The 25,464-nt window shown below is 41.5% G+C and overlaps 1 protein-coding gene across 2 annotated transcripts; it reads right to left on the bottom strand.

Moving 5' to 3' along the window:
• Nucleotides 1-649: 649 nt before the first annotated feature.
• On the bottom strand, nucleotides 650-25,022 carry AMD1 (adenosylmethionine decarboxylase 1). Of its 2 annotated transcripts, none has more exons than XM_090037970.1 (9): nucleotides 24,546-25,022; nucleotides 9,697-9,783; nucleotides 7,821-7,947; nucleotides 7,198-7,300; nucleotides 5,208-5,250; nucleotides 4,958-5,102; nucleotides 3,838-3,930; nucleotides 3,594-3,749; nucleotides 650-2,940 (listed from the first exon to the last, which is right to left on the bottom strand). In XM_090037970.1, exons 1-9 carry the CDS (start codon nucleotides 24,659-24,661, stop codon nucleotides 2,800-2,802), a joined length of 1,011 nt encoding a protein of 336 aa, XP_089894096.1. In that variant the 5' UTR covers nucleotides 24,662-25,022; the 3' UTR covers nucleotides 650-2,799. The 2 variants fall into 2 exon arrangements, with proteins under 2 accessions (XP_089894096.1, XP_089894106.1); XM_090037980.1 differs by lacking the exon at nucleotides 24,546-25,022 and adding an exon at nucleotides 18,078-18,205.
• Nucleotides 25,023-25,464: the final 442 nt, after the last annotated feature.

Here is a 25,464-nt window from a genome sequence, read left to right as displayed (position 1 = left end):
GTGTCATCATAATTGACATTTCATTTTGGAGAGCCTAGTGAATGCTATAATGCATGATTATTTTAAATAGGTAATGCCTGCAGAAAGGTATTTATTTCCAGAAGTTGTGTTAGAATGCGTAAGCCATAAAACAGGGCTGTAGCTGTAAAACAGGTGGTATGCATACCAGACCAGCCTCTGGCTTCTTTACCTTTCATTCCATTCAGGAAGAGCACACACCAACTGTTGAAGCTTCCTTAGCCTGACAAAGGGTTTTTGAACCCAAAAGCTTGCTTAATAGTTATTTTCCAGTTATTTAAGTTAGTCTAATAAGAGATATCAGATTCACGCAAAGAACCTTGTCTGCCTAAGCCATAAAAAACATACCTATAGACATATGGACTGGAGGAAAAGAATATAGGAGAGATTGTAATGGGATAAGTATTTATTTAGAATGAATGGGTTTAACCTACTTCAGAGCAGGTTAACGTCTCATTTGTTTTGTGCTTTCACATGCCAACTCACTTTAGACTACCTTATGCTAAACAGACTTTATCTTACGCTGAATAGACTTTATCCTTTCTAAAAGGCAAAGTAAGTTTAAAAACATGGGATGATTTCAAGCTGAAGTAGATCAATATAAGCAGTACAAAAATGGTGCAAGATGATGTATCATCACTAGAAACAATTTATTAAGCAAACTTTTATTGAAGCATTAAGTTGTGGTACAGATATTTTTAAATGATAAAAGCCTAACACCACAGAGAGAGAAATTATAACACCTTGCTTTCCCCTCTCCTGATCACCCTATATAGTTCAATAAATTCATTCAAACAGTTTATTTTTTTCTAGCCAAGGCTTTGTTTTTAGAAAGTTTGTGTATTTTTTTCCAACTTCTCAGAAAAATGGGATTTTCTGTTTACTTGCATTATAGGACCTCAAGCCAACAAATTGTCAAGATCAGTTGGGACACCGTTCAACAAAAAACAATGAAAAAAAAATTGGTCCTCAGTAAGGCACCAGCAATCATTAGGTGCCATTTACAGTATAACTGATAGTATTGGTAGAGATCTTTAATCACCAATATGCTTAAAATATAAAATCAAAACTGTGTTCCAACCACCTGATTTCCCAAGTGGATTTTAGTATAGAAACACTAAAGAAAAAAAGGGAAAAAGTGCTTCATTTTTAAATACAGAAGGAACAAAATAAACTCCACCATTGCATCAATCCAGAGTCAAAACAATATTTCAAGGACAGAGGAAAGTGTCAAATTTGTAGTCCACTTGCTGGTCTTGCAGCTGCAAAAATCCCACAGTATCTGCAAATACAGCTGCAAGTTTGCCAACTGTTTAAAGCCTACATTTTAGTCAATACCTATTAAGTGACTTCTAGAATTATTTATTTTCTATGAATAGCATTCTACCTCACTGTCCGCAGGTGTCCCAGACAGCTCCTGTTCTATGCAGTAATTTACTTAATGCCCTCAAGTCATAGTAAAAGAAATTACCTCATTAATTAGGAGGAACAAATGAAGTCACAACACCATCAATACAGCATAAGTCACATGCACAACAATGTTACAGGACTTTAAGTCACGAGAGGCATTGATTTTGCTTGGAACAAAGTGAAGGGACATTTGGACCAGTTTAGAAGCATTCTTTACAGTTAGAAATGACAATTGATGTAGTAATTGTTAATAAACCCAAACTGAGCAACATACCCAGCCTGGTAAATTCCACTATCTTTTTCCTAGGTTCTACCTATGGGTAGATTTAAGAGCATCAGCTTCGTAGGAAATCAACCTTAAAGATGGCTTAAAGTTGACAATTGCAGAACTGAGAATAAGCAGTAAGTCATGACTGAACTGGTACTTTGTACAAAACTGTTACAACTCTACCAAAGCACCTGTATTCTAACTTGGACCTCTTTGGGAGTATAGATTGCCGTATGTAGAAGTGTGGTGGTTTGGAAACACAGACAAGTGTCAACTTTGGCATATTAAAAAAGGGACAAAAGGAGGTTGTCAAATCATGACCTGAATTAAAATGTCAACTCAGGCTTCTAGAAATGAACAGCTAGTGCATTAATCCAGTATTGCTGTATATTGTCCATTAGTCATTCTGAACAAAATCCCATGAGTTTGAGGACTAAAAGTGTAAGCAATTTTATGCCTCAAAAGAAAATCCCCCACCACCTGTAGTAGTCTGTGTTCTGTCTTTCTTAACTGTATCAGGTGAAGGAACTTTGCTTCAAACACTGAAGTGTGAACTAGAAGTCAGCTCCATTAGAGAGCATACTGATTAAAAAATAAATAAATAATAATAAAAAAAATTAAAAATCAAGAAGTGTGGCCTAGAAACTGGTATTAGAGCATAGATGAAGAGTACCCGGTGGCAAATTAACAAAGAACTGTCCCAGTGAGTAGGCTGAGGCCAAAGTCTAATGAGGACGAAAGCCTTGTCTGTGGGGAATTTTTGGTGATACCTGGAGGAAAACTGTATTGTGTATAATCCTATTTGAATCATTTTTCCAAGTGTTGTAATGTCTCATATAGTAAGATTTCTCTACATGCACTTCAATTTCACAGCAAGAGTGGCATAGAATACCTAAACACAGAAGAGAGCATTCATGCAAGTTATCTAATTTCTTGATATAATAATGCATACAATTCAAAATGATTATACTATGATTACATCTAGGGCTTTCCGCAACTACAAGATGGTGGGAATGGAAAGCATGGCCCCCTGAATCGTTATCTAGAAAGCAGCCACCACCTTCTATACGGGATCTCTTTTTGCGTTTTTTCTTCATTCTTAATCAACTATGCTGTTGCTGCCGATTTTTGGCAAAACTTGTAAAAACAAAATTATAATCACTGAACTGAGCAATCTGGCGGTCAAGAATTTTAAACCCTTCAATCTTCTGGGCAGAAGACGACACAGTACGACATTTAGAGCTCTAGAAAAAAACAAAAAAAATTGTTAAGATTCATTACCCTCTACAAGGGTAAGCAAGAGCTAGCTCCTACTGTGTAGTTTTTGATAAGTTCTTGAGCTGTGCCTATTACAGCACAGAACCAGGCACTTGCTTTTTAGAGTCAAATTTTGTCTACACATGAACACAATTTAATTCCGCTGCATATTTTTTTTAAAAACTTATAATGCTCCTACAGCAGTTAACTCAGAGAACTAGTATAGCTGCTGAATGTAGACACATTGTTGTTATGGCCAAGTGTTCCACAAGTGTTTGCTTGGGCATTTATGGTGCCCATTTTAGAAGGTGACAAGAAAATATTAAGGCTCGACTATTTGTCCCTTCAGAATTTTCTGAAAAAGCTGAAGCCCATGCCCTGTTCTGATGCTTGGGTTTACTGAGCTTTAAGTTTAGTACTTGTCAAGCTTTAATGCCAAATACTGTGAATATTTCTTCACATTTGCTTTAGTAAAGTTCATATTTCATCAATTTGAAAAAAACTAGAAAACATTGCACAAGTGCAAAAACAAATGCCAAAACAATGACACTTACTCAACTTCTGCACCTTAAGTTCCCTTATTTTGTGTGTTCTTGTTACTGGGAGGGGGAAAGAGAGGGACACAAAAAAATACTTGTACCTGATTAACAAAGAGGGTGGTCACAAATTTCCCCGGCTTGAAAACATCCACAACTTTTCTAATTAGATCATCATAGGATGTCTGACTTATGTTGGTTTCGAAACTAACGTAAGAAAACTCTGGTTCTGGAGTGATGTGAATAGTCCAATAAGTTCCCTGGAGAACGGTTTAATTGCAATTGGTTACTATACATTTAATTTCAAATTCAAACAGTCAACAAGTGAAAGCAAAAAGTAATGCTTACATCTGATTTCATCCCATTCATTGAATACCCACAAGGATTGAACATTGTAGCATCAATGACAGAACCTGGTATCAGGTCACGAATTCCACTCATCTGAAAAGAGATTTGTTACAATCACTCACTTAAGCTCCTGAAATTCTAGTATAGCTCTAAAAGAAATAGCTTGGTTTTCTAAATTAGCACTAAGAAGATATTTGCAGAATTCTTCCTTACACAGATAAGGAATCAAGTATGCTATAGTATAGGACTTATATGCAGCCCAACCCATACCTAAACAAACTGTCTAACACACCAAGCCAATTAGTCTAACCACCTTTCCTCAAGCCATTAAATCATCCTCACATTAATGCTAGGGACAAATATAAAGTTCTGTGAGCAGCAGCTGAATAAGTTTAAAGACTAAGGGATGCAATTACTTTTATTTATGGCTGGGGCAGAGGAAAATATCATTTGTTGAACCAATACCTGAAAACAAGAACTACTTGGCTAGATTCTAGACTCTAAACATTTTTCCATTTGTGCTCCATGAACAGGGCTGCTACATAAAGTCCCTAGCTTCCCAAGACAAAGCCTGCACCAGTCATATGCTTAAAATGAATTACAGTAAATTGGAATTGATGTTAGAAGGTGAGGGGAGGAGGGGAAATCCATCAAAACACATTACATCAAGTCAACCTCTTTGAGCTACTATTTTTGGAAGACTATTATGGGCCAGTTTATGCCCAAATGTTATTGTTAACATGGGAGAATTTCCTCCCCACCCACACACTCATTTTCTTCAAAACGACTCCATAGTGTTAAGGGAGATGTTTTAAAATTTGAATTTTGATTGACTGCCACAAAAAAGCTGATTTTTGTTTCTCCCTTTTGAAAACAAAGTGCTAAAATTTGCTCCCTCTAGAAGCTTTAATACTATAACTGGATCGCCACAGGAGATTCTACGCATACGGGATGTTCTCCCCTACAAAAAAGGAGCTGTCATCTCCAAAGTAAACCCATTTTGGCTCAGAAGCCCTTGGAAACTATTCAGACAATTTTACATCTTGTGGTATAAGAGAAGTGAAACTACAGATCCCCAGCTTCCTCTCATATCATATTTAAAAATTCCAAGCAGACATACACGAGTGACATCATTTGCAGTAACACCATCTTTCATGTAGAACTGGTCCATAACTACTGGATCAAGCTCACTCATCAGAATTTCCAGTGTCTGATCTGGCTGATTGATTACCCGATTCTCTGGGAAGTCCAGAGTATACAAGTACCTGTTTAAAAAAGACAAATTGCATTCCTGTAATATGTACTAGCAGCACCTTTTCAAATTGAACTTTCTTTCACAAAGATAGATCTCAAAGTCATAAAACACCTACCAGCAATCAGAATTCATACGCCCCATGCAATAAGCTGCTCCATCTATTTGGGGACGGGGAAAAAAAAAAAGTCACCAGTTAATGCAACCCAGTGGATCCCTTTCTAGGCAAGGCGACTAAACTAAACTGTGTTCTTAACAAGGTCAATGTAGCAAAAGTAATAAGTGGGTCACTAGCTGGTCTGTTCTCTACTTGTTAGGTACTGTCCTTACCTTTTCAAGCTTAGAAATATGCTCAAAAGCCTGGCTTTACAGAGCTGTTTTTGCTTTTGAATTGAGACTAATATGAGTGAGAAGTATAGCAGAGACAATCCTTTCCCAAAAGGTGGGTCTAAATACTCATAAGGGTAATGGAAATTAGGGTTGTGACCCATTCGAATACTTATAGCTGTCAGTCACCTGAGCATGATAAAAGACTCAAATAGCAATGGCTCATGTAAAGAGGCCTACCAAGGACCCTGACTGAGTGTGCATCTGGTTAATATGGATAAAATGTGATTTTTCTGCCATATTGGGTTTCCATCCAATAGGAAACATCAAGTTACTTTAAAAGTACTTTGAATTTTGTATTTTTACCTTGAATTTATAATGATGGCGGCACAGGGCTGCAAGCAAGGGGCACAACTCTATGCCACCAACCCCGTTGCTGCCAGGCATGCAGGGGGCCCTTGCTATGGTGGCATAGGCTTGCAGCAGCAACACTGAACTTCCTTGTCCAGCACTGGTGCTCTGGGTCCTGCCCACTAGGCTACAGAGGCCCCAAGAGGAGGATAGGGAGCCCAGGCCAGCACCCAGCCAGATCTGGGGGACACCTGACCTCCTCTGGAAGTGCGCTGCATCCCACTCCCCACCTGGGCCCTGCAGCCACGTATTCCAGCCCCAGGCCCCAAACATTGCCTGGGCAGCTTCCACCCACCCCAACTTACCTGCAGAAGCTGCTCTCCAGGCTGCCATGAGCATCTGTACACGCACATGGTGTCCCCTGCCTGAATGCCCTCCTCCCACTCCCCCAGCCCCTTGCAGGCTGAAATTCTGCCAGCCTCCAAGGGAAAAAAAACAAAAGCCCAACCATTTGTCAGGCTTTTCTCCTTTGAAGAAATCCGGGTTTTACCATACTTTCCCATTCAGCACAGAAAACCCAAATCCCTGCTAATGATAGTATTCTACTACTTTAAATTTCTGAAATCCATAACCCAAGTTTCTGAACATGACCTGGATTCTCATGTCTAGTAATGAATGCTGTTGGTTCTGCTTTCCAGACAAGTTCTGAAGTTTCACCTTAAAACAGCAGAATATTCCAGGTTTCTAATTTTCTCATTTGACCTGCAGGAGCTTGCCAGTGATCATATGGAAAAAAAAAAAGGGGGGGGGGGGCTCAAATTTCAGATCCCAAGCAGATTTGTGATGCTAGCAGTTACCAACAGGTCTCTTCTGACTAAGTGCATTTAATGTTAAGTTCCCCTACACAGCAAGAGACTTAAGAACCACCAGGTTTAGCCTCTTCAGGACTGTTCTCCTTGAAACTATTAAAAGGAAATGTTACTGTGACCATGGAAGTACTTGGTGAACTTCCCCGCTAGATATCAAGTGGTCAGATGTATAAAACAGACTCCACCTTTTAAAATATTCTAGTTTTAATTTAAAGGAACTTCTTGACTTCCTCTTTTTTTTAAAAAGGGGCTTCCTAGCCAGCAATAGGCACGATAAGGTCTCAGTCCTGAAACTAAATCCTATTAGGAATTTTAATTTTGCAACATGTAACCTCTCCCCCATGGACACTGGTCAAGCAATTAGAAGGAACAGTCTTTAGCAGAGGCAGTAGACATTGGATGAGCCTGCGCTGGCTGCAAAATCCTGCAGTGCAGTTCTCGACAGCTCTTGCAGCAATTTAGCATGTAGGGTACCATGACTGCCACATACATTAGCATCATGTTATTAAGGACAACCACTAGACATTAATTATATGTGAAAAGAAAATGACAATAGCTCACTTGGGAAAATTTCATTAAGGAACTCTACTTCTTCCTGGAAATTCCTATGTGGGTACTCCTGGTGGGAAGGCTTCATAAAATTCTTACGTGAATAAAAGAAGCTCTGAAAAAAGGCAAAAAGCAAAACAAAACAAAAAAAATGTAAAGACATACAGCATATTGTATTCTTAGGTATCCTAGATATAGGTTCAAGTTTAAACTTGCATATGGCTCTCTGCTCACTATCATTAAGAAAAAAAAAACACAAAGCGACACTTTAAGTCTTGTATATCCAGGCAGAAGTGAATATTCACACATTAGTACCTTAGTATCTTATTCAGCTAGGACTTGTACACTGCAACCCATCACTTTACAACAACTAGTACTTATTCCCTATCCACACTGAGGGAATCCTGGTTTCAAACAGACCTATGCATTAGTTGAAAGAAAAGACTGACTTGATAACATTTAAAAAAGTAGAAAGCTGTATCTATAAAATGCAAGTACTTGTAGGATATGAAACTATGATACGAGTTTGGAAGAAAGATTTGTTATAGAAGAGGAGTTGCATTAAATAAACTATAGAAGAATGCATGCTAAATGGGAGTTAAAGGAGTTATGGTAGTATATTTTTCACATCTTACCTGAATGGAGTCAAACCCACTGTGCTTTCTGGCAAGCTCCAAAAGGGGAACCAGTGCTTGCAGTAAGAGGGTGGTACCACATGTCTTCAAAATGAAACGTCTCTTGGAGACAAACATGCTACTCTCACTGAGGGGGGGGAAACAAATTTAGATAAAAAAAAGTTTAATTCACTGTGCAACCTAGAGACACTTATCACATTAACACAGTGTATTTTCTACATATGAAAAAGGATGCAGAGACAAATTATGAGCTATTGCTAGACTGCAACTCTGAGCCAATGGTATTAAGACTAACCAATAAAGATACTAATTTTTGTAAATATTTTAGTAATATGCCTTGTGCCAAACAGATTTTACCCAAGACTTTCAAATGTTCAGGTGTCCAACTAGATATTCTGCATCACCCCTACCTCTATTTTCAGATGATGGATACTTAATGCTATGAGCAAATGTGACCTTAAACAGGTTACTTCAAGGTGTCAGATTAGGCAAAGTCAGAGTCACCTTCGAAAAAAAATCTTTACTTCAGATTTCAATAATGCACCGCAAATAACTAGGCAAGAATCTTTAGCCCAGCATGAGATTATTTCTAAATTAAAGAATTATTATACCATTTCTGAATAAAGCAGCAGCTGAACAAGCTTAGGTCTAACATTTACTGCCCTCACAGAGGTGGACTTCAAAACAAATGAAAGAGACAAACATTCATGTACGAGTCAGCATGAGCAGTTCTACAAAGACAGACTTTTATTTAACAAACAAATTCCAATTAGTAAATACAGTCTATAGAAAACTTAAGCCCAGCATTCTTCCAAGATGGATATTTACTGGTAAAAACCAGAGACTAAACTGAGTAATCTGATGTGATGCACATTTTCACAGCATTGTTTCAGATGAGATTAGTTTGACCACTGTATCCAATATATAAAGTGACTAAACAAAACACTAAGGCATCTTCTTTCCTCAATCTTCACTATGTAACAAATTAAATCACTTTTAAAGATAGCAAGACAAACACCACAAACTTCTCTTCCTATTAGGAAAGCATGAGGTACAGCAAAGCATTTTAGCAGGTATGCTACAGGGTAAACACCTCCTTGAATACCCTCTTCCTTGCCCAGTCTGCTTCTTTCTACTCCCTGCCTTGTCTACTACATGCTATATACACAGACCATCTGAACCATGTGTGGACTGCCTGCTGCAGGCTGGCCACACCCAAGCTACAACACCACTTTTGTTATCAAAACATCTTTCCTAAAATGAGACTTAGACCAGTGAGCTTTATAAAACATTAGGAAGTGAAGAAATGAAGGTCTGCTGGAAAACAAATCATACTTTTTTAATGAAAAATGAACTAAAGCTAGTTCATATTTTAAAATGGTTGAGCCAGATTTGTACCATTCCACATAGACAACCTTTGAAATTAAAAATGTAGCCATTCTTCCTGCAACTGCTATTCTGAAATGCATCTCGCTACTGAACATAGTCCAAGTACATTTTTCCAAGAGCTCTTAATTTGGGACTCCTACTGATCTACTAGATCAGTAGATGGGATGGAGGCAAGAGATTTCAGACATTAGGGCTGGAAGGGACCTCACAAGATCTGGTCCAGCCCCCTGTCCAAAGATGGAGACCAGCATTAAGCTAGTTCTTTAGTCCTTTGAGATGTTGAAAAGGAAGTAACAGTACAGATATTGAAAAACAAACAAACACCCACACAAATCATTCTGACTTTGTTTGCATACATCAGTCATTAACAAACCCTGCAAGATGCAGTCATCCAGTAAAACTGGAAGGAAACTAGAACTTTCTTAGAAGAGATACCATTATGTATGCTTCTGGAAAAACAAAGCATCTCCTGGAAATACGAGCTTACCTGAGTACATAAGCTTCCTGCTTGTCAGTTTTTGTCACACTTATGATCAAACAATGCACATTCTCCAAAAGTTTGTCCCACTCAAACCTGTAAAAGAAAAAAAAAAAGTCAGTAAGTTAAATACACAATATTGAGAGGATGTTTTGCCAAAGACTTTTTTCATTCCATATATTAAGATAGAAGAATGCCATTTGAAATAAAACACTAAGTATTTAGAGTGGCAAAGCCAAAATAAGTCTCACAATCAGAATTTTAAACTATATTGTTAAATAATGGTTTCCTGCCCCACTCAGATTAGCAGAACAGGTTATACATAGCTGTTTATACCTTTTTCTCAAGTTGCCTTGAGCTTAATTGAAATTGTTTTTTTTTAAAGTTATAGCCAACTATTCTCTTTTTCAGGCAGTACATGTTTCCACACTATCCGATTAACTTAGTTCCGTAAGACCAAGTTGAGACTTTTTCCATGAACCAATTTACTCTGTATTTACATTTTAATAATGCTTGTAGATGAAGAATGCAAAGTATTAATTTACTTGTACACAGTAAGACGGTACTAATCCTTTCAGTCAACTGCACTGAGAAACAGAATACGAACAAGTTAGCTCTTTCTTTGGCACTATGGACCCCCAACACCCATATCTGTTATATAATCAGAACAAAACCAAATGAGCAAATCAGCAACTAGTTGGTAAAGCCTGGCTCATGTTCTGCAGATAGAAAAATCTGAATTCAAGCCATTAGACATTTTAGTTACAGTGCACCTAACCCACTATTCTCCATGTAAGTTGCAAAAAATCACAGGTTATTAATAAGCACTGTCTTGAATAGAAATCGCCTGGATTATGTGGTTAAATAAAGTAGCCTTGTGACTTTGGGCATAATTGTTGATTTCTGTCCTGTTATAAAATGGGAATACTTCCTCCCTCTGTCTTGACAGGTATTTTGGAGCATCCTAGACTATTTCTAGACAGTGTTAAGCACAGAGACCAGAGCTCTATTACATTAACAGAAATGAACATCTAATTCCACTGATGAGTCACAAGTGGAATAGAAGGGAGTCATAAGCTGTCATTTTACATGCCAATGCGATAAAATATTATCCACTTAATACAAGAAATAATTTGCTTTTGTGAGCCAAAGCAGATTTTTCTTTTAGCTTGTCACAGTATATATAGAGTTTGAGATTTGTCTTGTGCTACTCTAAACAGCAGCTTTTTGACAAATAGTAACTGAACCGCTTTGTTCGCCTTCAAGGTTAAACAATGTGTAGTCCTACTAGTATTATAAGTGCTACCCCATAATCATTGAAGTTCAGCTATTTAGATGGCCTGTCCCACCCAAACAAGCAAGAGTGGACAAAGTTTGTCAAGATCAAAAATATTTAAGGCATGGCATGTCTGACAAATATTCTGGAGAATAGGGAGTATTTTCACATGTTCTCAAAAGACTGGTACAACCTCCTTGTCTGTGTAAAGAGTGCTATTGATTACAGCCTCTCAAAACTTCTCCTAAATTCATTTAATGCAACTGACAAATGTTTTCAGTGTCACTTACGTTACACTTTTTACATTTATTGCACATTCCATGACAAGTTACAGTAGATAAACTATGCATTTTTAATATATGAACTTATTCAGAAGTGCTCCCCCTCACAATCTTGAACTGCTGCAGTCAATAAAGCTAATTTCTTAAGGAATGACAGGTATACCACAAGCTAGTTACTTTAAAATTAAGCCTAATACTAGAAGAATTTTTAAAGTAACCCATACTACAGTTGATTATTTCCAATTGTTCATAAAATGAGCAACAAAAGCCAAACTGTGCCAGAAGGGTAGATATTATTTGACATAAAATTAAGTTTTAGCCTCTCAGCTGGATACATTTAAAAAGTCAGTAACAGTCCCTTCCACTATGAGAAGGTTAGCTGCACTCATTCCTCCTCCACCTGCATCACCTCAGGGTCAGGCACTTGCCTTTACCCACCCCAGAACAAAGTTCTGTAGTTCTCCCACTCAAAGCAGGGCATCAGATTTTTGTATACTATCCTTTAATCATCTACTAAAAAATTTAGTACCTGTGGATTTCTCACCATCAGTTAGTTAAATACATCAGGGGGAAGACAGACAGATCCAGAAGTAGACAGGCAGTAAAAGACAAAAAGTACTTGGAAAAACCCAGATGTTGTATACACATCTAGGCTTTCCATCTTCTAGTGCTAGAGTAACAGATTTCTGTAGGCCATTGGTAGGATGTCTGAATCTTTCTCCATGAAAAACAGTCCTTTCAAACCTACTAAACTAGTTTCTGTGGGGTACAGAACTTTCTGCCCTGGAATATCTTCACACCTACTTTTCAAACTCCCATTAGACTAGACCAGTATATTCATATAGTAATCAACCAGGTCAACACACAGTATTTGTAAGTCAGCAATTTCAAGTCCATGCGTATTAGGGCTATAAAAGTTATTTAAAGATTTGATTGAGATTAAAAAAAAAAAAAAAATCACAATGAATCGCAATTTTAATCACACAGCTGAACTCTTATGTGGGTATTTTGTATGGTTGGAGGGTGGGAGTTTGGAGCTTAGGGGGTGTCCCTGCATACCCTGGCAGGATGCGGGGAACTGTGGCTTGGGAGCGAGGGGCAGTGGCAAGGTACAGGAATATTGCTGCAACCCCCCCATCATATTAGCCTCCCCCCACCACAGGTGTTCTCTTCTGAAACAGGAAATATGTTAACCCTGCAGGAATGCAGTTCCATGGCATACAGAGCAGCACCCAGCAGGTAAGTCTACAGAGGGAAGGGGCTGGGGAGAGGAGAGAGAGAAAAAAAAAAGTGAGCCCCCCCCCCCCACACACACACAGTCAGAGGGAGTGGGGTAGGGCAAATGGAGCCCCAGGGCCAGGGCAAATCATGGGATGGAGCTGCAGGAAGTTCATCCAGAGGTGTTGAGGGGTGCGACTCCCTGCTGCTGTGCACACCCCTGAGGAAGGCATAGGCGGGCTGCCGTTCTGCTGCCTGTCCTGGGAGCTGCACGCTGGCTGCACCACATCACACAACACCACACATGGCCCCTGCTTGCCTGTGTATTTTTCAAATTCTTTAGGCTCATGTTTTGTCTTGTAAATTTTTAATTTAGGTTATTTGAATTTTTAGTTTAATGAATACAGAATACAGGCATTATACAGGGCAGGGAGTGAATATAGTCCCCATCTTAATATTAGGATAGGAATCAAAATGCTCATGTTTAAAATCACAGCTCTGTGATAGCACTGGAAACTAAAGCCTGTAGGCTCTAGGACAATGGTTCTCAACTTTAGTTTTATGAGACTTTGAGTGCCACTGTGCAATTACAACCAGCATGGGTGTTACCACCAACCAGGTGAACCTGTCTCAGGCAACTTCTGCAGAGCCAAATCAGAAAGCAGCTGCAGAAGAAAAAAAAAAAAAAAAAAAAAAGAGTGTTCTTTTTGTTCAAATTATGTTTATTTGATAAGCCTAACAGGCAGGAGCACTCTCTTGCTGCAGCACTTCCCAATCTAGCCCCGCTCCACCCAACTCCTCCTTGGAGGGGTGACTTTAATTTAAAAAGGTGGAAAACCACTAAAACAAGCCTGAAGTTTCCCTAGTGCAAAGGCATAGACAGCTGTTACATTTGCACCAAACACACCAAGGGGACATAGGTGCACAGCTTCTGTAGTGCTACAAGTGTTCCTGGATGAAGTGAATTTCTGTCATGCTAGGTTCTGTAGCACTACATGTAACGTCATTGCACAGCATATCAGCCCCCTCAGCATCCAGCACTGCTCTATCACACCCCCACCCCCTCCAAAGAGAAAAAGAGAAGAAAGTAAGAGGGTGGGCAGTTAGAATACAGCCCCGGGAAAGTACAACCTGTCCATTCCTCCAGGGAACAGGTTTTAATCCACTTGTGGCCCCATCCACAAAGCTGCAGCCTAGACATGACAAGGGTGGGAGTAAATATAGTCCCCATCTCAAAGCCCCAGGCCTGAGCCAACTCTTAGCTGCTCACTTATGGCCCTATCATAGCTGGGCTGTAACTGCGGGTCAGCATAAGACCCAAGCTGTGAACGAGTCTGAGCATCTAAGTAAGCCTGAATATTACAGCATATTCTTTCACAGAAAAAGAAAACGTGAGCATGTTTTCAAAACAAAAACACAGAAAAAGACTACTATAAAACAGTCCAACTTTGATGGCCTTAAAAAAAGTTAGCTTGGGTAATAACTATGAATAAGCATTAGCTATCCCCCCCTCAACTATTGGTGAATACTTTGTTCTTGATCCAAGTTCAATGCACGACATTATATTTTATGCAATTTTCTTAATGTGTAAGTAAAGACAATAGAGAGTTTAAAGGTTAAAACCAAGATTCCTGCAGAGAAAACCTGCCATCCAATCCAGACAAGGGAGGGGAGCATACAACCATTCACTCTCATGAGAAGGGGCATGTTTCACTAGGAGAAATTCAATACTTAAAGTAAGAAGCAGGATTGCATTATAAAACAACTCTATGACAGCACAGGGAAACAGAATTATCAGCAAAAATCTGGGAGGAAAGTCACTGATGTTGAATTTGATTTCAGCACAATCTATTTAACCAATTTATAGCTCAAGAATGAAAGCACTGTCAAAATTTATAGTCAACTAGAAATAAAAATATTTAATGTTTTGTAAAATGTGGATTCAGGGGTATATTGAAGGGAATGAAAATGCAAGAGCAAGTTAACTGCAATCTGGTGAACTGAACCATTTATTCATTTTGCCAATTAAAGAATGATTTGCCTTGACACCAGAGTGGGATGTTAATAGGCAAGTCTGATTAATTATTTTTCTACTAATCTAATCACTAGCCATCAGTGCCTACATTGAGATAAATGGTTCTTGCTGACATTCTACACACATTATTTCCTGGTTGGCCAAGTGAAGCAATACACTGATGCCAATTTGAGAGAGAGAAAGAGGGGCAGAAGTCAGAATGGAGTGGAAGCCAGTAAAGGCCTGATTTCCACTATTTATTTCCACTCATTTATTTAGCACAGAGATAATGCAGTAGCCCTAGGTTTCAGCATCACTTTCCACCAAAGGCACCCCACAGGCTTGATTCTGAAGGAAGACAGCAGTGCTTCTCAGCATGGCCAGAAGCAAAGAGAAGGGAGTGCTGACCACTGTCCTGGCTCTACTCATGCGTAATTTGCCTCAAATTGTTGAATTAATAGGACAAAAACTGTGTTGCACTTTCTAAAGCACCTGGGAAAAAAATTGAATTCTAGTCTCTGCCTAGGTTTCCTAGGCATTACAAATAACGTATCTGTGCCGCTAAACACTCTAAAATTCTAGTTTGCCCTATCTTTTATTTTATAAACTTGCAACTAATTTGTAACTATTGCTGAACAGCAGGCCAATAATGGATGCAAGGACAGAAAAGCACACATTCTGGATATGGACAGGTGTTTATCTGCAGCAGGACAATCACAGAAGAAGGGTCGGAAGGGACCTTGTAGATCTTCAAGTCCAACCCCCCGCCTGGGCAGGAGAAAAGACTGGGCTCAAATGAGTCCAGCCAGGTAGTCATCAAGTCTCTTCTTAAAGATCCCCAGGGTAGGAGCCAGCACCACTTCCCTAGGAAGCTGGTTCCAGCTCCTAGCCACCCTAACTTTGAAGTAGTTCTTGCAGGTGTCTAATCTAAACCTACTCTCTAATAATTTGCGTCCATTATTCCTTGTCAGGAAGTGTGACAAGGGAAACATATGACCATTCTAGCCCCACAGAAGGAAAACTACAAAGCCACAAAGGAGAGCTCTCTAGCCATGGGTGATAGTAGCCTGCTTCTGGGCTCAGCCTGTCTTTTCCACTGCTGGGAGCAGGGAACATGCCATCAACAGCAGCTGAAAAGGCACCAACCAAGGACAGCCCTGCATCCATAGTGGTAGCAGGAGTGAGAACTGCTCTCCTCACACCTGACAGTGCCAGAGCCCCCGCAGTGTCAGTAAGTTCCTCAACCCCAGAGGACTAGGGTGAAGGAATGGCTCCCTGACAACCTGCCATACGGCAGGTGAGTGAGCAAGAAAAAGACAACAATGGGATATTTGGACAGGGGAGGGAAAAAGGAGGAGTCTTTGGGACTCTCTCATTCTGGTATGTAAGAACTGAACAGGGATTACACATGGTGCTAGGAAACAACAAAACTAATGTTTAAAACCAGTTTGTGACAGAATTGCTAGCTACCCCCCTCTCATAAAAAGAGCCCCACAACACTGCTTGAATACCTGTATATTCACATTTTGTGCTAGGGAAAAACAGGAGTTCAATACATACTGTGATGACAAAGGTGGTAAAAAAAAAAAAACAAGAAAACAAAAAACCAAAAAACCCCCCCCCCAAACCTTAATCTTCACTTATTTCTAGCCTCTAGGCAGTTCAGACATTTATTCAAGAACATATTACTGCATAATGCTACAGCTTTGATAAGTGTGATCTTTCCTCATTTGTCCCAGTCAATACAGTTTTGTAGTGGGTGGTTTACCGTCTAAAGCAATAATACAACTGCAACTAATTAAGAAAATCAACCGAGAGACTGACTGCATTTCTCAAGTGTTAAGATTAATGACATCTGCTACTGACAGCCAAATCATTGTATTTCTCCAAGAATGCAGCAAGTTGCTGAATACATGCCAGAAAGATGTTTGGGAAATGCTATATAAAAAGCTAAAAAGGTGGCCACTACTAAAATACACTATGATCCTCTACAGTACTATCTAACTTTAGCATTTGTCAAGCGTGAACTGGAAGATTCCACTATGTAAAGGCTTTCTGTTTTATAGTCACTAACAGTGAATGTCAAATGAAAGGGGAGAAGGGATTCCCCCCCTCCCCCCACCAACAGCCAACTCACTTATGTCAGTGCATGATAGTCTTGCATTTGCAATGAGTGCCTAACATGGTAGCCTTGAAACTTGAACCCTCTGAGGCTGAGCCTTTTGGGTACGTTCAATTCATTATAAAGTTTCAGCAGCAAAGTTCAGGGAATTGAAAAAAGGTAAAGTTTACAAGTTTTACAGTCTTATTAAAAAGGTATTACTATTATTTGAGAAGAAATAGTTCATCAACAGTGGCAATCCACCCTACCTCCAGCCAAGCATTCAATTTTGTGTTTGAGCTAAGTAGGTGAGGATTTTCCTTGCCAAATGAATGGAGCTATGCCCTTGAGAATCACGATCAGCAAAATCTTGATTCGTTCTACACTTGCCTGCAGTACAGGATACCACTTAATGTATAAACAAGGTTTCACGTGGTTGCAGTCCACCCTTTTCTATATCAGTAATGGGAAGGACTCCCAACTACGGGGGAAAAAAAAAAAGGACATTGAAAAACCCTTAGAACTATTAAACTGAGGACTTTTCTGCACAAAAGATCGTGCCTTACAACAATAAAAATTTGCAGTAATACAGCTTAAATTCAAGTTTAAGATGAGTTGTACTGGTATAGGTCATTTTACACTGCTGCAAAAAGTTTCTAGTGTAGGGAAAAAAATAAATCTATAAAACCTTTTGAAAAGGCAACAAATTATTTATGTGGCTCCATGTTCAGTACAATTTGACTATCAGATCAAGCAACATTTTTACCCATCCAAGGTACTGGAGTAAAATCTATTTCAAGCTATTTCATCAAATACCAGAAGACTGTCATACAAGTATAAAACTACTTCTTACCACGTGGTATTTGGAGGAAAAAGTGTCCCTTCCCTCTTCAAAACAGCCTTATCTCCAGAACCACATTGTTACAGGCCAATATATTTCAACTTCTTCAGTAGTTGTTTATGCATGGTTCAAGGAATTAGTTCATATAACCATAACAGTAGTCGACCAATATGTAGGCCTTGTATTTCCTTGCCTATCAGCTAAATATGCTCAATTAGAATTAAGAAACAAGGTGAGCTACTATTCATTTCAAAAGCTGTAAAGTGTTCAGTTAAAGTCTATAATAAACACCAACTGCTTAATTGATGGGAGAATGTTTTTTTTAACTAAAGATCATTCACTGGCTTTGAGGGGGATATTTAAAACACTTTCATAAATAAATAAATACATACATATATACGCACTCACTTACCATCAGCTTGAAACTACTACTTCTGTCAAATCTTTTCCTACTGTAGTTAGGAGTAATGCGTAAAGAAAAAATTCTAGTTTACTTTCAGCTGGCTCCTTAATTTGTGAAAGTATTTTACAGAGAAACAGGAAAGAGGCTAAACTCAAAAAAGTTGACTGGAGGCTTAAAAGCTATAGCATGAAAAGCCACTCTATTTTAACCTAACTAGATTGAGTTGCATGCCTTTGTATAAAATTGTATACTTTACCCAATGTTTGAAATTCAACTTGTAAGTATGTTCTTCTGAAGACCAAGTCTTCTCGTTTGATACACCATCACAGTAGTGTGAAGTTGAAACCGAATTTCCAATTCCCTTTGGTATTCAGACATTTGTTTGACTAACTTCTGAAAACAGAATGATTTAATAGTAAGAATCCAGATATTATTCAGACTGAGTTTTTAGACTAGATAGTTTCTTTAAGAACCGGTTTCAAAGAAACAAGGCATTTTGCTTTAAAGCACAATCTGAATAAGTGCTATTCCAAAACCATGCTGTGTTCACGGTTACTTCTACAGTAAATATTACAGACCAATCATTCAATCGACTACAAAAGCATTAACTGAACTGTACTTACTAGATTCTGCCTGTTGATACGAGTAAAAATTCTTACCAAATAAAACCTAAGTAACAAGCTTCTGATGGACCCTGTGGTTGTCCCATTTCTTATGACCTGGTATAATGTATTACGACATTTAAGAGCTTAACTGTTTTACATACTATTTATCACTTAACTTAAAATTACTTCAATAATGAGATGCTCATCAGTCATTTGCTTGATGTTTCAATGGAAACTTTATATTTTAAAATTGTGATAAAGAATAAGAGCTCAAATTTAATCTATCTGCAGTGTTCAAGAGTACTCTTGATAGCCAAAAATCCAGAGATTCAGAGTTTCTGAAAAAGATGTCTACCCAAAAGACAAAATGTTAAATAGTAGGATAGTTACTGTAAGAGATTTATAATCAATGTGCAATGCAGCAAGTACAAATGATATTTTAAAGTAGCATAAAAAGAGTCAATGCTAGAACTACATTATTCTATGTAAAAACCAAGTAGAGGAAATAAATTAAGGAATTACTGAAGTCACTGTCACTAGTTGCACAGTACTAGATTTCATGTACTGAATTGCTCTCAAACACTGGGAAGCATACCTACATAAGCAGGTATTGCAATAGCCACAGGGATGTAATATGGGTTTTGACAGGAGAAGTCAGTCCATAATTCACTAACGATGGTCCTCAATGACATTTCCATCTACACAGATTGCTAACTGTATAGGGACAAAGGCCAGAATAAGCTTCCTAAGCCTTCCCCATGACAAACTTTAAAATCTTTACAAAGTAGTGCTTAAATGCCTGCGCTTAATACAGATTAGCATTTTCCAAGCAAATAGCCCTAATGAACAGGCAAAAGTTCTGTATCTTTGATCTTCTCTCACTTGAATTTCCTAAAACTCTCTCCACTGATGTTCCCATTTCTTAGGAGGATCTGAAGACTACTATACTGAAGGCCCTTGGTTTTACTTCTACTTATTGCTGTTTTTCAGTAAAGATACAAGCCATTTGATTGGTTTTGCACTTCGTGTCCATCATACCACAAGCAGGCTAGTTACTGGTTATTTAATCTAAACATATTATGAAGAATATTTTTACTTGTTCGCTTTCAGTTAGAAACTAGAATCTGATTCCAATTGTATGCAACTAAAATTGGCCCATTAAGTGGCATTTTAGGCCACTCAAAGAACTTCAATATTTTACTAACTTGGATCTCAAACGTATTTTAACAAACACTGCAGCAGGAGGACACAATGACAGACCTCATCCTGCTGCTTTACCTGTGGCAGGTTACAGCAGTGGTTTTCAACTTGTGGTCTGCAGACCCCAGGGGTCACCAGACTATTTCTTAGTCTGAAAAAAATGATTATAAAAATCCACACTTACAATTCAAAGGGATCTGCATAGCCATTCATTTTTTTTTCTTTTTAGGGGGTCCACAAGTGAAACAAAGTTGAAAACCATGGGATTAAAACACCAAAAGTGCTTTAAAGCAGAGCTGTCCAACTTACAGAGCTGGGGGCCAAATAGCATGTAGATACCCCTACTGCACTGTGTGCCCTCATAGAATCAATGAGTAGGAAAGGGACCTAGACAGTTCATCTAGTCTGACCCCCTGCCATGGGTGGCAAGGAGCACTGGGGGTGACATGGTCTGGACCTCACCCTGAGCTCCCCACCAGCCCTACTTTGGTATGATTCTATATCCCCCCCTGCCATGTAAACCTCCAAAATACTAGCTGCAAATATGTAAATTCCTACCATTTAATGCCTTTTAGCCCAAGAGATTACTAGTTAGGGTTGCTTGTCCATGGAGTGGGAGACCCAGGGAACAGTTTTCCTTCTTTATCAAGAAGGGGTTTGGACCTACATCTTCCACTCAGTCAAGGACTCTAGCCAGCAAGCTAAAGGCTTACACTTTAAAAACACCCCCGCACCCTTCTGTTGAAGCCTGCCCACTAAGCAGCCAAGTAGAGCCCGCAGACATCTACAAGATGTTCACTGTGAGGAATGATGTGAATATGAAGCATGGTCAGCACTCCTGAGCTCCAATATCCTATAGCACAATCAGCCAGGATGGACTCTCCAGATATTTTAGCTGTTACACTATACTAAACTTCTGAGCATGTTAGGGGTGCACTGATAAGGAGTTTTTGGGTCAATACAAATGGTGGATTATGGACCAGCCATATCAGCCAATCCCAATTGGATTGCTGATATGCAGCCCCATAACTTGGAAAGCAGCATCAAGCTAGTAAGTCTGTTGGGAGGGAAGGGGTGGAGCAAACTGAGGGTCCCCACAGTGAGGGAGTGGGGTTGGGCAGGGGCTGCCCAGCCAGGGCAGGACAGGGTACAGGACAGAGCCTGGGTGGTTCATTGGGGATAGGGGTGAGGCAGGGAAAGCAGGGGTTAAAGGACAGCTCCTGCTGCTGCATGCACCCCGGGGAGGAAGCATGTGCCCTTGGATCTATGCATGGGGTGAAGGTGAGCTGCCCGCTCTAGGCCAGGGGCTGCAATGGGCTCTTCCCAGCAGGACTGGGCCAGAGCTGTATTTGGGGCAGGCAGGGGTCTATGGGTTGGGCTATAGCCACCCCAAAATTCACTGTAGGTCCCCTTGTAGCTCCCCCTGGCAACACTGCTGCCACCTGCCCCAACCCCACCCACCCTGAGTGCAGCCCCTGCCAGAAGAGCCCAATGCAGACCTTGGCACTGAGCATGCAGCCCACCCTTGCCCCATAGATCTGGGGGGGGAGGCGGGAGGCATGCGCCCCCCCCCCGCAATGGGCAGCACTTGCCCCAGCCCCACTCCCTCCCTCACTATGGGGACCTCAATCCATGCCCCCATGCCCCTTTCCACCCCCTCCTTCAGACTTAGATACTACTCTCTAAGCTGCTGGGCTGCACGCATGCTGCAGTTGCACATGTGCACATGGCATTTATCAGTGACATTATCGGCCACATCAGCCCAAAAAAGGCTGACTGTCAATAATGTCAATTTCCCTCTTACCAGTGCCAATAACGATATGGACAGATGCATCAGTGAACCTTACTGTACAGGTATGAGGCAGCCTTTCTTCCCCGCCCTCCCCCACCTTTTTTTTTTTAAGATAGCAAATGGTAAACCTGCAACCCCAAAGTACCTATTACACATCACAGGGGCAGGAGAGATTTGGAAAGAAAAGATCACTTCTCAAAATATATTCTGCTTAGTCTTAGCCATGGAATAACTTCAGTTAATGACATTCCAAAATGAACCACATTGACAAAGACATGGAAATTTCAGCTTAAATAGATTAAGACTAAAGATCATGGTTTCAGCTGCTTATAATGTAAGAGATCAGGCAGCTACAGAAGATAGGGGTTTGCAGCAGCATTTATTACCTACACCAGGAAGTATTTAGAAATGAAGACTTGATTTGGGAACTATTCTTTGTGAGGTCTGGGATATGTGAACATTTGATGAAGTGATCTGCAGTACTTAAGTGTTCATGATATAGCATGTCTTGATATCTGGAGTTAATACAAAACTGAGATGGAATTCGTTATTTCGCAACTCTAGTTAAAGTTATATCTGCAGCCTTAGGAAGGAAATACTACCTCAGTTAAATGTTTCACAATAATGTGGTATATTGACTTAAAAAAACCCAAAAGCTTAAAGCTTAGATCTTAGAACAGTTATGCACTCATGGATCTACTACACAGTACCAAAATATACATGGCCCAAACAAGTGGCACCTCTGATGCTATTTAAACAAAGCTAGTATCTATACATGCACTGTTGTGATGCTTCATATGTCAGCAATCCTTAGTTTATGAAAGGAAATTTAGATTGCTTTAGTTTAACATCCAAGTTGTTCTTTCAATATAAAAAACACATTCTTAATTACTTCAAATTGTATTTTTACAATACTTCAGTCTGACTCCAAAACCAAGAGGCTAAAGTAAAAATAAAGAAAACCTGGTGCCAAGCTATTCCTCAGAGAAACTGTCAACACCCAAACCAAAGACCAACTTTGTTTAGACTTGGAAACAAACTTGTGAACATGTAGTACCTAGAAGTATTTCTAGGATATAGTGAAAGTTATTTTCCAGTACTAGTTATGAAGGGAAAAATGTACAATACAATTTAACTGCAATATAAGCCTTGATTGTTACGTGTGCACTTGGTCCCATACAAGTTATTTAAAAGCAACTTCAATTACCACTGAAATTTTTTTTAAACAGGTATTTGCAAACACTGAACTCCTACAGAGTACATCACAGGAATTTTCAACTGTGCATGTTAGCTTGGTCTACTAGTGTTGACCAGGAAGACCCAGTGTATCTCAGTACAAAAGCAAGAGGAACTTCAATTTCCAGCTACCCCCACTAAATTTTAGTACCAAAGTTTAGTTTGAATTTTAAAATCCTGCACAACCTTACCTTTCAGAACTAAATTATGTACTCCGATTGCACACAGACACAAAGTAAAAATAAACTATTTGAAACTTCCTTTATTAAATGAAGCTAGTTTCAGAATCTTTTAAACATTCACTGTGACTTCACTAGCAAACAGATTCAGCTTTCAGAAATGCTGAATTACATACAACTGAGAGTCCATGAGTCATTAGGCACATCTGAAAACTGCACTTGGTTCCAAGTCACTAAAAGAGAATGGTGTATGGACTTTTCTACCATACAGAAGGCAAAGAGCTGCCTTGACAGACTGTTGCTCACTTGATGCATTTGTCACACCACAAAGGATGTCTACCAAGTTTGAAAGATGTCACTCAAACACACCATGAAGGTTAAGGTAAAGACTGCAAAATCCTACTGGTAATTTGGACACCTTTAGCAGCTTAGTTTCCTCACTCCATATTTTTGGAAGACTTCATAGCCAGTGAACTAAGGACCTCTAAGAGGTTAGTTTTCTAGATCAGAAGCTCCCACCTCCACTCCTGAGCCAGCCCCAATGCATTAATCCAATTCTCCTGGGGAGTATCTGCACTTCTCCCCACCATGCCACCCACTGAACATAGCCTTTTCTGAGCTGATACAAGTCTCAAGTCACTTCCCTGCTGCTAGTCAAGTTCTTTAAGACCCCCCCCATCACTTGGGCCACAAAAATATTTGCAAAAAAGCAATGAACTTCAACTAGAAGGAAACACGATAGTACAAGTAACATGCACCTCCTCTTCCCAACCACCCTAGCTTCTAACTCTTTGTAGAATTTACCACCTAAAAAGGAAAGAGACAAGGCTTCTTCACAGTGCTGAGGATACTCTGCACCATTACAGACATTTACAGCACTGGTATATTCAGAGATGATCAAACAGCATCTCCTCCTTCAAGTCTCTACTTGTCTGCCTTTCAAGGTAAAGTAGTAACCAGAATGGGGCAAGCTTTCTTACATGTTACTCCACAAAATCCCCAGACCTGCAGTTTCCCACACCCTCCCAGCTCCCCCACAGCTCCATGAAGCCTTTGGGCAGAGGCTCCCCTCCCACCAGATGCTGCCACCCTATGACAAGCTGGAGGAAAACCAGCAGCAGCAGTAGCCCCCCCCCCCCACGCGGTTGGTGGAGGGCAAGCCGTGCCCCATCAAGTCGCTGCTCACACTGCACCGAGGGAGGGAACAGTCACCCCCTTGCTAAGCTAGCAGGCCGGAGCACGCGAGTTCGGGAGGCTCCAGCGGGCCCTGCAAACCCCCCCCCCCCCCGGTCTGGGCGGTGCGGGAGTGGCGCCAGCGCATTCCTGAAATACCCTTTTGGTGACAGCCCCGAGGCTGCCCCTCCCCCCCCCAGCGGCCTCCACTTCTCCCCGCGGAGCAGAGAGGCCGGGCAGGCCGCACGTGACAGTCGCCGCGCACCCGCCATGTGCGACATTCCCCCCCCACCCCCGTGCGAGCCCCGCCCTCAGCAGCCACCGCCGCCCGGCGCAGCCGAACCAGCCCCGCAGCGCCTCCCTGCCCCGTCGCGGCCACATGTTGCCAGCAGAGACGGGCCGTGGCGCTGCCCGCGGGGCCCTGGAGGGCGGCGGAAGGTCGCGGCCCCCCCCGAGCGCGGGGCGGGATGAGAAGAGGCCGGTCCTGCCCCGCCTCCCTCCCCCCCTTTACCCCCTGGCCCCGCGCGGCGCGGCCGGACCTGGGGATGGTGCGGAGGTCGCCGGAGCCCTTGCCCTGGTGCGGCTCCTGGCGCGCGAACCAGACCTCCAGCAGCTTCTCGGTGCCCTCGAAGAAGTGTGCGCCGCTCTCCTTCATGGTGCGACAAGGCGGCAACCGACAGCGGCAGAAAGGAACCGCCGCAACCGCCCGCCCCGCGCGGGCCCGGCCGCCGCGGCCCCTCGGCGCTGTGGGGAGACGGGGCGAGGAGGCAGCAGGGGGAGAAGGGGATCCGCGCCGGGAGCCGGGCCGGGCCGGCGCCTCCTCCTCCGTGCGGCGGCGGCGCGGGGCGCGGGGCGCGTGCCGTGGGGTTACAGTCCGGGCGGGGGTGCGGTGCGGTGCGGGTCCTTGTAGTCCGTGTGTTTCCCCCGTTACAGAGAAGAGCGTTGGGCGAGCGCTAGCTAATGTCGCCGGCCATACTGTGAGCGACCAGAGGCAGCCACGCAGCTTCCATTTATATCGCCGAGGAGTCCCGCCCCTCCCCGCGCTGCCATTGGGCACGCGCAGCCGTTCCGGGCCCCCTTCCCGCTCCCTCGCCACCCATTGGGCGCTGAAGATGTCTGTCAGCCCGCGCCACTCAGCTTCTGCCTCCCCGCCAGTCAGCCCGCTACCGCGCCAACCGGGGCCTAGGACGTGGGGCGCGCGCGGGCGGGGCGGCCGCGCTTGATCGTGTGTGCGAGTAAAAGCCTGTGTGCGTGCGCATGCCTGCGGGCGCCTGTGAGCATGTATGAGTGTGAGCATGTATGAGTGTGAGCATGTGTGTCTATGTGAAAGCCTGTGAACGTGTTTGTGAGTGTGTCTCTCAGTGCGTATGTGTGCCTGTGAGTGTGTCTGAGTGTGTGCCTGCGAGCATGTGTGTCTGTGTGAAAGTGCCTGTGGGCATGCATGTTTGTGTGTGTCTG

This window comes from Crocodylus siamensis, chromosome 1 (genome assembly GCF_052110815.1).
Source record: "Crocodylus siamensis isolate JL-2025a chromosome 1, ASM5211081v1, whole genome shotgun sequence".
In the NCBI taxonomy this organism is placed as follows: Eukaryota; Metazoa; Chordata; order Crocodylia; family Crocodylidae; genus Crocodylus; species Crocodylus siamensis.
The sequence above is the reverse complement of the archived record's forward strand: the minus strand, read 5'-3'. Positions and strand labels throughout refer to the sequence as shown.

What these genes read in the sequence shown, in the direction of transcription:
- AMD1 (XM_090037970.1), bottom strand. Translation starts at nt 24,661, where the DNA reads ATGAAGGAGAGCGGCGCACACTTCTTCGAGGGCACCGAGAAGCTGCTG. An exon ending in GACCTCCGCACCATCCCCAG is followed by an intron (nt 9,784 to 24,545) that starts GTCCGGCCGCGC and finishes TTTCTTTTACAG; the next exon opens with GTTTGAGTGGGACAAACTTT. An exon ending in CCACCCTCTTTGTTAATCAG is followed by an intron (nt 2,941 to 3,593) that starts GTACAAGTATTT and finishes GTTTTTTTCTAG; the next exon opens with AGCTCTAAATGTCGTACTGT.